Below are 16,540 nucleotides of genomic sequence, written 5' to 3'. Positions count from 1 at the left end.
GCCGCCAACAAGTCCATCACTCAGGACCACTCTGCCTGTCAGCAACAGAAACCCCAGTCAAGCCGGCGGGAGAAAAGTGGGAATTTATTGGCCCGTGTAACTGGGAAGCCTGAGGGGATGTCTCGCTCCGGTGTGACTGGATCCAGGGGTCCTGCCAGCGAGCCGCCCTGTCCACCTCCGGGCCATTCTCCCCTCCCAGTTGGCGTCAGTCTCAGGCAGGCTCTCCAAGCGGGGGCTCCAGGACTACATCCCTCCAGCTTCACAACTGCCAGAAACAAAAAGAGCTTCTCCCTCCCGACGCTCCCAGCTGAGCCCCAAGCTGGGCCTCGCTGGCCCAGCGAGGACACGCGCCCACTCCGGAGGCAGTTACGAGGCATCCACGAGCCCCTGCTGCTCGGAGTGCGGTTCTCGGAACAGCAGCAGGAGAGCCACTCGCTGGGGGCTCCTTGGAAATGCTGAGCCTCAGGACGCTCCCAGACCCACTGAATCAGAATCTGCATTTTGGCAAAACCTCTGGGTGAGCCGCCTGCACATCAGGGGCTGAAAAGTGCTGTGCTGCACATTAACTTTTCCAGTAGCATAGACAATTTTTAAGTTGTTTTATTGAGAACTACAAAAAGTAAAACCAAGAAATCCCTTCCAAGTCATCAGTCCTCCCCCTTCTTTTAAAGATGGAGAAACGGGGAGGCCAGCAGGGAAGGGTCTTGCTCTAGGGCCCACCCAGGGAACCCCCACGCCCCACTCTCCCGCCAGCACAGCCTCCACCTTGCGGGCTCTCTCGGGGCGAGTGTATCTGGGCCCCAGAAGCACCAGGCTGGGTAGGACCTGCCTCACCCAGAAGGTGACATGTCTTGGCCATCACCATCCCTCTGCAGTACCCGGCTGGGATGCCTAGGACCACGGAGGCCCTGCAGAGGATAGAGACCCACGGACACATGCACAGACACACGCACACACTTACAGACACACGCACAGACACACACAGACACACACAGACACATGCACAGACACACACGCACAGATGCACGCAGACACACACATGCATATGCACACGCACAGACACACATATGCACATACATGTGCACACAGATACACGCACACACAGACACAGGCCCTCTGGCACAGCTCACCCTCACCCTGACTCTGCCACTGGGTCCCCAAAGCCAAGAGCACTACAGACCACACCAGCCTTTATTCTATTATGGAGCAGGGCTGGGCCAAGGCACTTCATTCTCAGGCTGTGTCAGAAGGTGCAGAGGGTGGGGGCACCCAGACTGGACCCCAAAGTGACAATAAGTTAGGGGGGAAATTCTCAGGCTGTTGGGCTCAAGCCAGGGTGGGGTGCCAAGTGGGCCCCCCAGGGCCACTTCCAGCTGCCCAGCTCAGCCCTCCCAGGAAGGCAGGTTCCAGGACTGGCAGGCCTCACGCTGAAACACAAGAGGCCATGGGGTCAGGAGGCAGGGGCAGGTACAGGAGGGGTCCCCAGAGTCAGGAGGATAGGGCTGAGGCGGTGGGGCAGGGTCTTCGAGGGAGGGTCAGGAGCCCACAGACCCAGGGCAGGGCTGGGCGGGGCTCTCACCAGGCCTTCAGTGAAGCTCCTGCAGATTCTCATAATCCGGGGCACCCTCTTCCTCCTCTTCCTCTGCCTCCTGGGAACTTAAGGAAGCTGGGGGGGGGGGAGGACAGGAAGGGAGGTTGATCTTCAGCTCGCAAACTCTCCCCCCATCCAGGGAGCTCCCCAGTTCCTGCCCCGCCCCCGGCACATACCAGGCTCAGTCCTGGCAGTGGGCTGCAGTTCCTGGGAAACGTTCACATATTCCCGGCTCCCATCTGCAGGGACAGGTCAGAAGGAGGGACAGCCACACCAAAAGGGGGCAGGCCACACTGAGGGTGAGAGGGCAGGAGGACACCCAGACAGAGGGTGACAGAGAGACAGAAGGGTGTGGGCATGGCCTCACTAGAGTGGGGATGGGGTAGCAGGAGAGGGGAAGGAAGGGAAGGTGGACCCTAAGAGGGCACCAGGGGGCACCAGCTACTCACCCAGAGACGCATCTGCACTCTCCTCACTTTCAGGAACGTTCACATAATCTTCCCCCGACTCCACTGCGGAAAACCATCGGAGCCCCAGCACTGTTACCCAGAGCCCCAGGCATGGATCCCCAGAGCCCCTGAGCAGACACCCAGAAGTTCCCAGCCACGGCCACCAAAGCCTTTCAACAAAACCAGCCTAAGACTCCTGCACAGTCAGCCGCAGAGGGATGCAGAGAGGGTGCTCTGGACCAGCGCTGCCTGGGGCCTGGAGGGCAAAGACATGGCAACGCAAAGGACAGGGCAATCTGACCAGAGCTGATGAAAGGGAATGCAACTGTGAGAGGAGACAGCAGACACCAGCAGAGCCCCGGCTTGGGGGGCAGAGATGGAGAACAGCTCAGAGCGGACAGCGGCTCAGAATGTGGGGCTGGTGGCATGTGTGGAGGGGGGATGACACTCAGGGCTGGGCCTGGTCAGAGGGGCCATGGGCCCAGCTAGCCCCTCCTCTTCAGCCGGACCTGCCCTGACTCCCACTTTTGTCCTAGTCCCTTCGACGCACATGCTCTCATTGACGGTGTCTTGTTCTTTTATATGTTGACTTATTTCTCTACGAGGACACAGACAAGACAGGCTTTGGAGCCAGACAGCCCAGGTTCAAATACAGCTCAAGCACTAACTAACCATGTAACCTTAGATAAGCTGCCCAACCTGTCTGGGCCTCAGTTTTCTCATCTGTAAAACAGGATGAGTAACTACCCATCTCATGGGAATGCTGTGAGGACTAAAGCATAAAGTGTAAGTATTAAGCAGTAAGTGCTACCAAGTGTCTGTTAAATAAGTATACCCTGCCATCACACAGATGGGACAACTGAGGTACAGGAGGGAAGGGACAGGCTCAACAGCACCTGAGGGCTATAAGGTTTAACAAGCGAATACACATAACACTCTTAGTAGGACATAGTAGATCCTCAGTAATGTTAGCTCTTTTATCATGACTCTACCTCATTAGCTGTTATATCAGAGGCACCAAGTAAATATCATAAATGAGTAAGTGAATGAATGAAAAGAAGCACTTGGACAGATGGTCTGGAGCCCAGGAGAGAGGTGACACGTTGAGAGTCTGGATGGCAAATGAAGCCAGTGTGTGGAAGTGATGGCCCAGGGCATGTACGTATAGAGAGGAGAGTAACAGAGCATTGAGATTACCAGATGCTGAGGGAGCACCTAACAGGCAGGAAGTGACCAAAACAAAGGGAGAGAAGCAGCTCAAAGGAAACTGAGACAATGCAGGAAGCAGAAGAAAAATTCCAAAAAAACAAAGACAGAAAAAGACAACTTTGAATCAACATTCTTAGAGATTTATAATATGATGTTGCCTCCATGAAACAAGAACAGGGAGCTATGAAAAAGGAACATTCAGAAATCAAGAAAGAGAGTTCAGAGACAAAATAAAAGAGTCAAGGGACAGAGCCAAAGAAGAATAAAGACGAGGAAATCTTACAGACAATAAAAGGAGGAGACGAAGCGACAGGAAAGAGGAGGAAGAAAGTAAGGAAATCAGAAGATGGGAGCAGGAAGCCCACTATCTGAAGGACAAAGATCTAGAAACAGAAAAGAGAGAAAACAGAGGGGAAGCAAGCATCAAAGAAACAAGAGAAGAGAGACGAGCAGAGGGGCTGGAGCGGTCAGAAAGGCAACTCACTGGAGAAGGCACTGTCTCGGAGGCCGGGGTTGCTGGGCACAGCAGCTGCTGGGACAGTGGTGCACGGGGCCGGGACGGTGTCAGGAAGCACCTCCCTGAGGGAAAATCAAGGGAAGGGTGAGCTCGGACCCTGGCCTCAGCGCCACCCTCCCACGTGGCCACTCACAAGTAGCCCTCGTTGTGATAGTCCTCCTCGTCTTCATCTTCTTCTTCGTCCTCACAGGCTGGTCCTGGGGGAATAACACGGGGGTCAGCATAGCCCAGGCCAGGCCCCAGCCTCCCCCATCCAGGCCACCGGGGTCCCAGGCGCACCCTCATTCTCATAGCTTGCCACACTGTTGTCTACAGAGAGAGAGTGAGAGGGAGACTGAGTCAGGGGAGATGGGGCTTATCCTCTGCCAGCCCCAGCCCCAGCCCCAGCCCCGTGGGCCCCGCTCCAGCTTACTGCCATCTGAGTCCTGCCGAGAAGACGGCATTCGGTGGGAGCCCCCTGGGGGCTGTGGGGATCTCCTGAAAGTCAAAAGTCAGAAGTCATGCCTCGGATGGGGCTCTGGGGCAAGAGGGGTTGCAACAGGGAAAGAAGCCCCCCAATCCAAGGAGGTGAGGGGTAGAGAGAGGGACCTGGAGGGGACTTGGAGGGGAAGGGGTTACTTACGGTATGGGGAGCAGGTCTGGCTGGCTCAAGGGTGGATAGGAGGTAACAGGCGGGTAGGGAGCAGCCTGTGGCCAGGGGGCTAGCGTAGCTAAGGACACAGGATCAAGCTGAAGGAATAACTCCAGGCACAATGCCCCTACCCTCGTCAAGGCTGCGACAGGCGGCCTAACCCCCTGAAACCCCTGTGCCTGGACAGGCCTGAGGGCACTCATATCCTCCCCCATCCCAGCTCAGGTCAAGGCCATGTGGGCAGCCACAGGGGGCAACCTGAACAAAGGCACACACTTGCTCACATGCCAGGGAACTCTCCTCCCTACCCCAAGCGAGAGGACCCTCCATGTACTCACGAGGCCGTTTGATCATGATGCTACTTGGCAAACTGGCAGGAGAGACACAGCTTGGTAAGTGACCAGGAGAGGCCCCAGGCCCAGCCTCGCATAGGGCATTAAGGGAGCCACACTGGTCAAGGGGCAGACTCACCTATCGGAGACAGCACTGTCATACGAGTCTGCGGAAGAGGCCAGGAAGGGGAGGCCAGTGAGGCAGGGAAAGGGAGTAATGAGGGGAGAAGTTAACGGAGTCAGGGGCTCTCAGTGGCTCCGCACGCAGGACGGACAGGGACAGTTAGGTGAAGTGAGGGATTGGGGAGTGGTCTAGGATCCCTGTCGTGTGTCCAGGCATCTGGTCATCCCACCCACTCCCACTTACCTGGCAGCTCTCGGCAACGCACACAGAGTGCCATCAGCAACACAGCCAAGAGGGGCAGCAGCAGGACGCCCAGCACCAAGGGGGGAGGGATGGCCACCTCCATCTGCAGGACAGAGCTGGACCAGGCCTCGCTGCTCGCTGTACACCCCCTGCCCTCCCCCAGGACGGAGCTGCAGCAGAGTAAGGACTGGGCGGCAGGGGTGAATAGGGCCCAGTGGCACCAGGCTGGGAGCCTGGTGAGGGGCAGCCGCACCCTCCTTGAGGGCTCCCTGGATCCCTTCCCCTCCTGGGGTTCAGGGGGGGTCAGTGCTGACTCTGGAAGACCCTTGATCCGGAGGCAGTCAGGCCAGGGCCTGGGCTGGAGTCCGGGGCACCAGCCACCCCTGCATGGACCCCGCACCCAGGCCTACCTGCCTGGCGCCCGCCTTTCCTCAGTGCCTGCCCTCCCGCCTGCGGCAGGAAGCTGTGGTGAGCGCCGGGTGAGGGCAGGAAATCATCAGGCTCCTCAGCCGGCTGCACCCACCCCCTTTCCCACCCCCACCCGCCAGCGGGGAGGGGAGGAGGCGGCCTGAGGAGCCACCCCCAGGTCCTCAAGAAGGGCCTGCTGGTCTCCAGGACATGGGGTAACTCATACCCGTGGGAAAAGGACAGGACAATTTCAGGCCGGCCAGCAGCCGCGACCTCCACAGCTGTCGCTCAAGGCAGCAAGGAAGGCTGACGCAAGGAATTCAGAGGGGCACAGGGCCCACCCACCTCACCCCAGACGGCCTTCCACAGGAGGCCAGTTCTAGGGGAAGCGGGCGTGACTCACAGTCACACAGGGCCAGCTCACTCCGCCCTCCTTCGCCCAGCCAAGGAGCCCACAGGAGTGACCCAACAGCCACCAGGAGCGCTGAGGCTGGAGCGAGGCATCCCCTACATTCTAGAGGTTGGTGGTCACAAGTACCCAGAGAGACTCCAGCAGGCAGTTGGGGTCTGGCTACAAATTTTATTCAGTACAAATAGCACCGAGCCCCTGGGGCTGCTCCAGTGGAGGGGGATCCCCTCCCGGACCCCCACCGCCTGCCCTTGGCTGCCCATGTAGTGTGGGAGCTGGAACATGGCCCAAGGCTCCTCCTAGAAGCTGGGCCAGGCCAAGGGATTGGGCCCAGGTGCCTGCTGGGGTGCGCCTGAGAGTTATGGTAGGTATGCAGGTAGGCGAGTGACAGCCCTTCAGATGAGCACACTGGACACAGGGACCCTGGTGGAGCGGCCTCGCTGGGGCACCACGATACGGTCATCTTCGGGCCCTGCCTCATGCAGTAGACCTGGTGGGGAGGGGTCAGAGCCAGGGTTGGCTGGGCAGACAGACACAAAGCTTGGGAGGGGACAAACAGGCAGTGGGAAATGGATGGGGCTCCAGAGCTATGGACAGCGGGACATCAGCTTTTTGGCCAGACAGACCCAAAGCCGGATGAAGGGACAGCTGTGGACTGAGAGATGCCAGGTACACAGGACTAGACACATGGACAAACAGGCAGTATCATGAAGTTGGGCAGTGAGCTGTGCACGAACAGAGGGACGGCCCCACTGACCTTGCACATGCAGCTGGGCCCGCCGGCGGTCACCCTCAATGAAGATGGCGGTACCCAAGAAGGCGGCACCACCCAGGGCCCCGACAAAGGCGCAGAGCATGAGCGAGAACTGCAGGGCCCGGAACTCGGACAAGAAGGAGGGGGGCCAGCTCCGGCGGAGGCGGTCGGAGATCTGTGGGGAGAAGGGAAAGGAAAAGCAGGAGAGAGTCTTGGAGAGGGCACGGGGAAAGGGTGCCCCAAATTCCAGGAAAACAAAGACAAGCCGGGAAAGGAAGGGTGTCTAGACCTCCAGGGAGAGGTCCATGGTCTCATGTGGAAACTTGCAGACAAAATCCTTCCCAGCTAGCTGAGGATCGGAGGTGAGGAGTGCCTGGCACAGATGACATGGACCTAGCTGGGGCCAATTCAGCCAGGCTCCGGCCACTGCCCACCAGCCAGTGTCAGGACGAAGGGTGCCCCGATCCCACCCCAGGCCCAGCAAAAGGGCAGTGCTCACCAGGCCAATGAGGTAGGGGCTCCCAGCATCACCCAGCAGGTGGGCCAGCACAATCTGGAAGGCCTCGGCAGTGGAGCGCCTCGTAGGGATCACCACATACTGGGGGAGGAGGGGCAGGAGAGAGGGCAGAAATGGGGCCAAGGCTGAGGTCAGAGGTGAACCCCAGCTCAGAGGTGTGACTAGGGTAAAGGGTAGGGAAGGCAGGACTATAGGACGATCTGGGGTTGGACGCTGAAGTCACTCGGGCGGGTTTTAAAGAAGGGGTAAAGGCCACAATTCAAGGCAAGTGAGGCTCCCCACACCCTTCCCTGCTCCCAGCAGCCTCTGGACCAACTCTGGAATGGCCCACCGACTCACCAGCAGAATATCAGCCACAATGGCCCAGTTCATGGACAACAGTGTCTCTCCAATAAAGATGAAAACCTGGGGGACCGAGGGGAGGCAGAGCAGGGTTGATCTCATTACAAGAGCAAACACACGGAGGCCCATCTATTAACTCATTTAGTCCTCACAACACCTCTATGAGACAGGAGCTATTATTATTCCCTTTTTACAGATGGTGAAACAGCACAGAGAGGTTAAGTCACTTGCCCAAAGCCACACAGTTAGGAAGGGCAAGACCTGAGATTCAAACTAGGCACTCCCACTCCAGAGCTGGCTCTGAACCACTACGCTGGTTGACCCCAGTCCTGCCCCAGTACACCATTCCTCCCCCTGGACCCAAAACAGCCCTCCTTGATACCTGCTGGCTACTCACATAAGTGGCCACGATGCTACCACGGGCACAAGCCACAGACAGGAAGAGGAAGGGTGCAGAGCCCAGGAGGCCAGCAGCACAAACCAGCGGGTCAGCCCGGGGGTTGGCGTGGCGGAGGCGGCGGCTGATCTCCACTCCCAGGCCCACACCCAGGACCCCGGTCAGGCAGGTGATGAGCCCAAAAATGAGGCTGGGGGCAAAGGGAGGGGCATAAGGACTAGTCCGTCCCCCTGCAAAGCCCCCTAGCCTCGCCCCTATGGCTTGGAGAGGAAGATGGTCCATCCCAGCCACCCTCACAACCCAAGTCTATCCAAGCACAACACCCCATGGTTTACAAAGTTCCCACCACCTACTTCCCAGACCAGGAAACTGAAACTCTGGGAGAGGAAAATAGCTTGTGGAGTTGGGATTCCAACTCTCCTTGTCTGAGTCTGAATCATACTCTTACCCCTCCATCCCCTGCCACCTGCAGGACATCCAACCCAACCCCCATCCAGGTACCTGTCAGAAGAAGAGCAAGAGTCTCCAGGAAGACAGGGTGGGGTCTCTCCCAAGACCACACGGGAGCGCAGCAAGAATGCAGGAGCCCAAAGAGCCAAGGAGCCCGTGACAAAGGCCACAGCAGTGAAGCCAAGGGACGACAGGATGAAACTAGGGCTGCAAAGACAGTTGGAAGGGAGGAAGTCAGACTCCACTGATATGCCAAGGTAGGGGCCTCTGTTCTCCCTTGCTGGCTTATTTATTTATTTATTTATTTAATATGTCTTTATCGATTTCAGAGAGAGAAAGGGAGAGGGAGGGAGGGGGAGGAGAGGGAGAGAGGGAGAGAGGAGGAGAGAGAGAGAGAGAGAGAAACATCAATGATGAGTCACTGAACAGACTCCTGCACGTCCCCTACTGGGGACTGAGCCTGAAACCCGGGCATGTGGCCCGACCAGGAATTGAACTGCGATCTCCTGGATAATAGGTTGATGCTCAACCGCTGAGCCACACCGGCAGCTGGGCCTCCTGGTTTTTTTATAAGGTCAGGGCACTAGGTGTAGAGGCTGTCCTGGCTCTCAGGATCTGGATCTGTAATTCAAGCAGCTGCCACAAGGGGGCAGCAGTGAATGAATTACTGGCCCTGACATTGGCCCAAGAAAATAAACGCAGCCAGGAGAGAGTGCCTTCCCCATCCCGCAGTTACAGGGTTCCATCTCCAGTCAGGGCACATACAAAAAGCACCAATGAATGCAGTAAATAAGTGGAACAACAAATCCATGTTTGTTTCTCTCACTCTCTCTTTCCCCCCCTCTGTCTAAAATCAATAAAAAACTAAAATTAAAATAAAAACACAGAAAACAAAGACCACCCCCATGTAAATTTCAACCCAGTTGTCAGGGCCTCCCTGGAAATCTAAGATGTTGGGTTAGGTTGGAATTTAACTCACTTTCTCGCCAAAGCCCTTAGGTCTGCCCACCATGAGGTGGGGTTCAGGGGTGGTGAGCCTGAGTGGCGCTCCACAGCTCCCCTTGGTGGCTCCCGTACTACCAGGAACAGCAGCAGCACAGCCACCACTCCTAGCCCTGGTGTCACCTGGAAAAAGAGTGGGCTTCAGGACAGGCCGAGGCAGAGACACAATCAACCCCTGGGACTGGGAGAAAGGGAAGGTGTGTGAAGGCAACTCAGGCGCCAAGACCTCAAACGCCCCTAAGTGGCTGCTTAAGGAAGCTAAACCTGCAACTGGGGGGAGGGGCAAGTGCCACTAGGGGCTACTCCCATTTCTGCAAGCCTAATTGCTCCCTCTTTGGTAACAGCACTCTAATTTTCTTTATGGGAAACCACTCCCCCCATTTCTCTCAATTCACATGGTTCAAATAGGGCAGGGTTTGCAACCCAGACTTGGCCAACGAGTAGTGTTAACTTCCCCACCCTTGGTGACTGATTCAATCAGTGGCAGGCATGAGACTGATCCATGTTTACCTAATCGGATACCATCCAGGACTATTGCTCAAGGAACCAGGCTGCCAAAGTTTCTAAGTGGGAAGATAATCGTGTGGAGTTTTCACTTGCTTGAGAATAAAAGTAGCACAGAGGAAAGCAGGGCTTAAGAAAAGGGTGATCAAATTCCTGTGACTGTGGGAGTCCTGGATCCAGCTTTACCTGAAGCTCACCCTGGGGCTTTCCATTATGAGAGCCAATACAGTCCCATTAGGGGCTTATACTTTTACAGTGGGCTTCTGTCACCTGCAACCAAGAGTTCTGTCTAGCACATGGCTTTGTGGTGAGGACAGCCAGGATTCCTAAAAGCTTGGCAGAGTAAACGCTGCCTTAAAATGGGGTGTCTGAAGGTAAAAAGGGAGAATCAGTGATAATGCTGCTGACCTTCCCCCAGGCGTGACCAGACTCACCCTCAGAGCCCAGTGCCAGTCCCCAGCCACATCCTTCACTTTGGAGCCTGCAATGTAACCCAGACCACTGGGGGAAAGGGGTGGGAGAGAAGAAGGGACAGCTGGTCAGTCATGCACAATGCCAGGCCCTTCTGTCTCCCCAACAGGCAGGCCCAAGGCCCACTCACCTGCCCACTGGGATGGCAAAGTAGAACACGCTGAGCATCCGACTCCGCTGGTCTGCCACGAAGAGGTCAGCGATGAGGGTGGGTGCGATGGTGGAGTAACTGGCCTCCCCGACCCCCACCAGGCCCCGAGTCAGGAGGAGCAGCCAGAATTGCTGGGGAAGGAGACGGGGGTGGGGGTGGTACCCCACCCTACAGCCAGCCTCCCAGCCTACCTCTCCAGCCAGTTCTGGAGAGGTGGCAGGGATGTTGGGAGAGGCCAGGGTTTTAGAATCAGACAGACCTGAGCTTGAATCCTGGCTCCCCTACTTACTGGCTGTGACTTTGAGAAAGCAACTTAACCTCTCTGACCCTCAGTTTCCTAATCTGAAAAAGGGGGGGGCAATAACAACTTTTTCGCATAACTATTGTGAGGATTGGATAATAAAAGTCCATTATCTTGTGCCCAGGAAGTGCAAAATAAATCTTCATTTCTATCTTGCCTACCCCACCCAATGGTGAGTAATGATCTTAGGTGGGGTTTCATTTGTCTACCAAAGACCCTCAAAGCTAGGGAAAGGGTGCAATCACCCAAGGAGAGTGTGTACTGAGTGCCTGGAGCTGAGGACAGGGTTCTGGGGCAGAGAGGAAAACAGACAGAGGAGATTTTAAAGGATCAAAGAATCAACAGCCAGGGAAGCAGGAGGAAAACCAAAAGAATGGCATCACAGAGGTGAGAAGAATTTCCAGAAGGAAGAAGTGGGTCACAGAGCCAGAGGCTCCCAGGAGATCAGGAGACAAGGGGCAGGGAGTAGGAGCTACATTTAGCAGCCAGGAGGTCACTGTTGACTTTGGCAGTGGAGTAGGGGGGCCGCTCCCCGGCAGCGCTCAAGGGGCAAGTAGAAGAGGAACTTCAGGCAGAGTGAGCGGCTCTCCTGGCTGCTCCTTCACCGACTGCAGCTCGGTCAAGGGCCTTCAGGAAGTGTGACCAGGAAGGGGAAGGGGGACAGAGGGCAGCCTAGGTGAGGCCTTTTCCGTGGCAGAGAGAGAAACGCGACTGTGTGGGTGTTGAGTGGAAGGAGTCATGGTCGGGGTGGGGAGTGGGGATGGTGGAGAGAAGGTTCTGAAGGAAAATGGGGAAGGACAGGGCGGGCAGATTAACTTAGGCAAGCAGGGGGTAAGATGGCAGGACCAAGGAAGATGCAGAAGTTCCCCAGGCCCAGTCTGCCATGGCTCCAAAGGGCAGAAGCAAAGACTGATGGGGGAGTGGAGGGGCTGGAAGCAGGAGCCATCGTGGGGCCTCACCTCTCTGGGGATGAAGGACGACCCCAGTGTCACCAGGGACCAGAAGGCAATGCCCCCGCACATGAGATACTTCCGATTGTACCTGTCACCCAGGTAGCCAAACACAGGTGCCAACACCATGTAACTGGAGATGAACACTGAGGGGAAGCAGAGAGTCACAGCCCAGCCCCAGTACCCCTACCCCACCCCAGCTCAGGGAGGGCGAGGGGGGGCAGGAATAACTCCCAACCCTGAAATTGTCAGAGGTTCCTGCCAGGGGGAGTCCAACCTCATTTTCAACGTCTTTCAAACCTTCCATTGTAGTCTGGATAGCGCAGCTGACTCATCACTTCCTTCCATCGGAGCCAAGAACAAAATCCAAACTCCATGCCACAGCCCACACTGCGCTGTCTGCTCTAACCCCTCCCTACCTCTCCAACTTCATGCTCATCCTTTCCTTCCTCTGCACCCCAGTGGCCCAACGGCCAAGCTCAATACCATCTTAGGGTTTTGGGCAACTGCTGTCCCATCTGGAACATTCTCTCCTCTCCCCTGAGCTTCACAGAGCTTTAGCAAGTTTGAGTTCCAGCTCAGACACTTTTCCAACCACCACACATGCAGTGTCTACCCCATTTACTGTGCTCTTTTACATGACACTTATCCCCATGGAAAATTATCTCATCAGTTTAGGTTTTTATGGATTGTTACCCCCTCAGGCACAGCAGAATGTCAGCTCCATGAACGCAGTGACTTTGCCTGTATTGGCCATGACTGTTTCCATTAGTTAACACATGGCCTAGCATAAAAGGCGCTCACTAAACATTTGCTGCATGAAAAAGTGAGTGGGGCCACCGAGAAAGAATTGCTTCTTCCCTAATTCACTAATTCTTTAGGGTTTTGCAGACCATTACCTATGATTCCATCCTCACTTCTCTAGACACTGCCTTAAGTACTTCCAGTTCCTTATCGGCCTGGACTGGAGCAAAGGACATTGCAACACCTGGACTCAAACTCCTCTTCTGTCTCTAACTTGTGTGACCCTGGGCAAGTCTTAACTCTTCTCCAAGCCTCAGTTTCTTTATAAAAATGTAGGTAATACTACTTCCTCTATAAAAAAAAGAATAAATCCTTGGCTGATGGAAGGATTTGAAGACAATGGGCATAACAGGTCTTGGACAAGTTCTGTGGTTGTTATCACCACTTCCTCCAGAGCCTGGCACACAGTAGGTGCTCAGACACACTTAAGAAATGAATGAAGGAGGGAAGGAAGGAAAAGAGGATTTGACCCTGTCTTTCCCTCTCTCACAAGTCCCAAAGTTCTGAACAGGTAAAACTCACCTCTCCCCATTTCTGACCCCTTCTGCCATTATTTACTGGGTGCCTACCATGTTCTCAGCACCGCACCACACATTTCACAAGCCTTATCTCATTCAACCCTCACATCAGCCCTGGGAGGTGACCTGGGGTATTACTAGTTCCATCTCACCCGCAAGGAAAAAGAGGTTGAGGGCCTTGCCTACCACCGCACGGTGAGTAGATGCGGAGATTTAAACCCAGGTCTGTCTTAACCATTACACTTAACCGGCTCTCTCTTGGAATGAGGTGCTAACTAACCAGAACAACTTCAGAGCAGAATCCGGGCCCCCCTTCCCCTACCTCTGGTCACTGTTCCTCCATCAATGAGGCCCCAGGCGCGCCAGCATGTGCCCCACCCCCCACCCCCACCCCCAGGGTAAGAAAAGGGAAAATCGCTGCTGTGTTCCCAGGAGGGGCCTTCGCTCACCGGTCTGGATGAGGCCCGAGCTACTGTCTCCGATGTCGAAGAACTGCTCGATGTCTGGAAGGACGCCTGGGAAGAAGACAGCATGGGCTCGGCGAGGCAGCTCCACCTTCGGGACCCCGCTCCCTTCCCCTCGTCAACCTCCTCCCAGGAGCCAGTACCAGCCACCGTGAAGCGGTCCATGTAGTTGAGGAGGTTGATGTAGCACAGCACGGCCACTATGAGAGCCGAGTGGCCCGCGGACAAGCCCGTGATGCGCTGCAGCTCCTCCCGGTCCGGGACCTCGGGATCCTCGGACTTCGGGTTCCCCATGGACCCCGGTAATCCCGGGGTGCCGGGCACCGGCCCGTCGGCCGTGTCATCCGCCTGGCTGAGGAAGGGCTCGTGTTCGACCCCGGACATGGTCCCGGGGCCACGCCCGCCCGCGCTCGGGTCCCACAGACGATCCTACCTGCGAGGAGAGGAGGCAGGAGAAGGGGCTGGAGGGGACCCGGGGAAGGGAGGCGCGCGCAGAGGGCAGGAGGCAGGAGGAAGGGGGCTGGAGGGACCCGGGGAAGGGAGGCGCGCGCAGAGCCGGGCAGGGGGCAGGAGGAAGGGACTGGAGGGACCCGGGCGAGGGAGGCGCGCGCAGAGCCGGGCAGGGGGCAGGAGGAAGGGACTGGAGGGACCCGGGCGAGGGAGGCGCGCGCAGAGCCGGGCAGGGGGCAGGAGAAAGGACGCTGGAGGGACCCGGGGAAGGGAGGCGCGCGCAGAGCCGGGCAGGGGGCAGGAGAAAGGACGCTGGAGGGGACCCGGGCGAGGGAGGCGCGCGCAGAGCCGGGCAGGGGGCAGGAGGAAGGGACTGGAGGGACCCGGGCGAGGGAGGCGCGCGCAGAGCCGGGCAGGGGGCAGGAGAAAGGGGGCTGGAGGGACCCGGGGAAGGGAGGCGCGCGCTTGTCCCGCAGCACAGAGCGCGGCTGGGATGCGGATGGAACCCGGGCCCCGTCTCGCCCGACAGCGCGCGGAGGGGGCGGGACGAGTGGGACTGGGGTGAGGTGGAGAACCTGGCAGGGCTGAGGCCGGCGTGACCCCCTCCTAGGCGGAGGCCGCCCCTCACCCGGGTGGGAGCCCTCTGCGCCCGCCGCAGCTCAGCCCCAGCGCCGCACCAGGGCCACCGCCATGATGCCGAGGCCGGTCATGTGACCGCGGGGCGGGGCGGTGGAAGGCGCCGCCAGCGAGCCGCCCACACGGGCCCCGCCCCCGACGGCCGCGGCTGCGGCGCGGCCCCGCGCTCGGCCGGCTTCCCCGCCCGCTCCTGCAGCACGTGACCGCCGCCGGGTCGCCGCGGTAACCGGGCGCGGTCTCGGGCTCCGCGCGCCGCCGCCGCGCCGCCCTGGCCACGGGCCGGCGGGCAGGGGACCGGAGGCGCCGCCCGCCCCCGAGCCTCACCTGCCTTGTCCGCACCAGCCGCCGGCTTCTTCCCGAGGGAGCTGGAGGAATGCTGAGCGCTCCTGGCCCGACCCGGGCTCCGTTGGAGCGTCCCCGCGACTCGCCCAGGTTGTGGGCTCATCCCCGGTCAGGGCGCACAGGAATCGCCAGTGATGCATAGATGTGGAGCAACAAACCTCTCCCCCTCCTTCTCAGAATCGATAAATTAAAAAATGTAAAGGTTCTGGAAACAGTATCTCCAAAAGTGCCAGTGAGCAGCTCTCGCTGTGCGTGATTCTCTCCTCCGCGGTGCGTGATGCGGCTTCACGCTCACGAGGTGCCGAGTGTTGAGCAGCCGCGCGTCCCGGCCTCTCCTCGGCCCCCTCCCGTGGGGCGGGCCCGCCGGCCCAGCTGCCTGTCACCTCCGCGCTCTCCCGCGGACACTGGAGAAGCGTCGCCAGGGCCCGGCGCCGCGCCCGGCAGCGGTCCGTCCTCACCCGACTGGGACCCACGCTCTTGCGCCCTCTGGTGGTCGCATTTGGGGCAAGCAGGGGCTTGAAGCCTAAGGAGACTCCTGGCTGCCGGACGGGAAGGGCCGGGGACCAGAGCCCTGCCCCAATCTCTAAGATACAGCTAATAAACATACACTAAATAACATGAGTATGGTTCTATGCAGATGCTGCTTCAAGGCCCCTCTTGCAGCCAGACCTCTACTGAGATCCTGGAGTCTCATGGGGAGAGCACGGGGCCCCCAAGGGACCTTATCAGAACCTATTTTGAGTTTTGAGTCATGGATACCCCCCCATTGGCATTGTTCCAGGAGATACTTCATGTTTCAGAGCCTTAAGCCAGATCTCCCTGAGGGTTTAAGGGAAAGAGAGGGAGAGGAACTTCAGATTGTAGTCACTGAATTTCCTCAACAACATATTATTAAGCACTACTATTTGCCTGGCATTGGGTCAGGCAACAGCAGACTTAGTCCCTACCCTCATGGATCTTATCTGGAGGAGACAGATATCCGTACACGTGTAAAACTGCGCCTGTGAAATGCAAAAGCAAGTCACAGATTGGAAGAAAATATTTGCAAGGCATGTATCTGACAAAGGACTTACGTCCATCCAGATGTATAAAGAACTCTTAAAACTCCATAAACCTGCCCTGGCTGGTGTGGCTCAGTTGTTAGAGTGTCAGCCCCTGCACTGAAGGGTCCAGGGTCCGATTCCCAGTCAAGGGCATGCACTGGGTTGTGGGTTCGCTCCCAGCCCCCAGTCCCGTTGTGTGCCAGAGGCAACCAGTCCATGTGGCTCTCTCACATTGATGTGTCTCTCACTCTCTCTCCCTCCCTCCCTCTCTCCCACTCTCTCTGAAAAGTGATGGAAAAAATATCCTGGGGTGAGGATTAACTCCATAAACCCTGGCTGCTGTGGCTCAGTTGGTTGAGCATCGACCCATGCTGATTTGATAGCTGCTCAGGAGTTGATCAATGTTTCTCTCTCTCCCTCTTCCTTCCTCCCTCTCTACAATCAACAAAAACATATATTTTTAAAAACACAACTCCAGCCCCGCCCGGCGTGGCTCAGCGGTTGAGCGCTGACCTAGGATCCAGGTGATCG

The 16,540-nt window shown here is 57.4% G+C and overlaps 2 protein-coding genes across 15 annotated transcripts; both read right to left on the bottom strand.

Moving 5' to 3' along the window:
- Positions 1-584: 584 nt before the first annotated feature.
- Positions 585-5,553, bottom strand: LAT (linker for activation of T cells). Of its 3 annotated transcripts, none has more exons than XM_081133176.1 (13): positions 5,507-5,553; positions 5,097-5,199; positions 4,869-4,896; positions 4,736-4,767; positions 4,389-4,476; positions 4,179-4,243; positions 4,046-4,075; positions 3,900-3,963; positions 3,734-3,828; positions 2,041-2,103; positions 1,768-1,830; positions 1,580-1,666; positions 585-1,427 (listed from the first exon to the last, which is right to left on the bottom strand). In XM_081133176.1, the coding sequence occupies exons 2-12, from the start codon at positions 5,197-5,199 to the stop codon at positions 1,587-1,589; spliced, it is 711 nt and encodes a 236-aa protein (XP_080989302.1). In that variant the 5' UTR covers positions 5,507-5,553; the 3' UTR covers positions 585-1,427; positions 1,580-1,586. The 3 variants fall into 3 exon arrangements, with proteins under 3 accessions (XP_080989302.1, XP_080989303.1, XP_080989304.1); XM_081133177.1 differs by having other exon boundaries at positions 5,097-5,212; positions 5,507-5,534; XM_081133178.1 differs by lacking the exons at positions 4,046-4,075; positions 5,507-5,553 and having other exon boundaries at positions 5,097-5,282.
- A 516-nt stretch (positions 5,554-6,069) lies between these two features.
- On the bottom strand, positions 6,070-15,453 carry SPNS1 (SPNS lysolipid transporter 1, lysophospholipid). Of its 12 annotated transcripts, none has more exons than XM_081131460.1 (13): positions 14,949-15,453; positions 13,682-13,971; positions 13,524-13,589; positions 11,762-11,898; positions 10,481-10,632; positions 10,314-10,380; positions 9,353-9,498; positions 8,425-8,580; positions 7,924-8,113; positions 7,524-7,589; positions 7,167-7,265; positions 6,671-6,842; positions 6,070-6,403 (listed from the first exon to the last, which is right to left on the bottom strand). In XM_081131460.1, the coding sequence occupies exons 2-13, from the start codon at positions 13,920-13,922 to the stop codon at positions 6,309-6,311; spliced, it is 1,587 nt and encodes a 528-aa protein (XP_080987586.1). In that variant the 5' UTR covers positions 13,923-13,971; positions 14,949-15,453; the 3' UTR covers positions 6,070-6,308. The 12 variants fall into 12 exon arrangements, with proteins under 12 accessions (XP_080987586.1, XP_080987581.1, XP_080987585.1 ...); XM_081131455.1 differs by having other exon boundaries at positions 13,682-13,890; positions 14,949-15,430; XM_081131459.1 differs by lacking the exon at positions 14,949-15,453 and adding an exon at positions 14,564-14,706.
- Positions 15,454-16,540: the final 1,087 nt, after the last annotated feature.

Source organism: Miniopterus schreibersii (assembly GCF_964146895.1).
Source record: "Miniopterus schreibersii genome assembly, chromosome: 3".
Taxonomy (NCBI): Eukaryota; Metazoa; Chordata; class Mammalia; order Chiroptera; family Miniopteridae; genus Miniopterus; species Miniopterus schreibersii.
This window is presented reverse-complemented; position numbering and strand designations above follow the sequence as displayed.

What these genes read in the sequence shown, in the direction of transcription:
- SPNS1 (XM_081131455.1), bottom strand. Translation starts at nt 15,106, where the DNA reads ATGCATCACTGGCGATTCCTGTGCGCCCTGACCGGGGATGAGCCCACA. An exon ending in GGACCGCTTCACGGTGGCTG is followed by an intron (nt 13,590 to 13,681) that starts GTACTGGCTCCT and finishes TCTTCTTCCCAG; the next exon opens with GCGTCCTTCCAGACATCGAG. An exon ending in GTAGCATCGTGGCCACTTAT is followed by an intron (nt 7,590 to 7,923) that starts GTGAGTAGCCAG and finishes TCGGTCCCCCAG; the next exon opens with GTTTTCATCTTTATTGGAGA.
- LAT (XM_081133176.1), bottom strand. Translation starts at nt 5,199, where the DNA reads ATGGAGGTGGCCATCCCTCCCCCCTTGGTGCTGGGCGTCCTGCTGCTG. An exon ending in GCGTTGCCGAGAGCTGCCAG is followed by an intron (nt 4,897 to 5,096) that starts GTAAGTGGGAGT and finishes CCTCTTCCGCAG; the next exon opens with ACTCGTATGACAGTGCTGTC. An exon ending in TCGGCAGGACTCAGATGGCA is followed by an intron (nt 4,076 to 4,178) that starts GTAAGCTGGAGC and finishes CTCTCTCTGTAG; the next exon opens with ACAACAGTGTGGCAAGCTAT.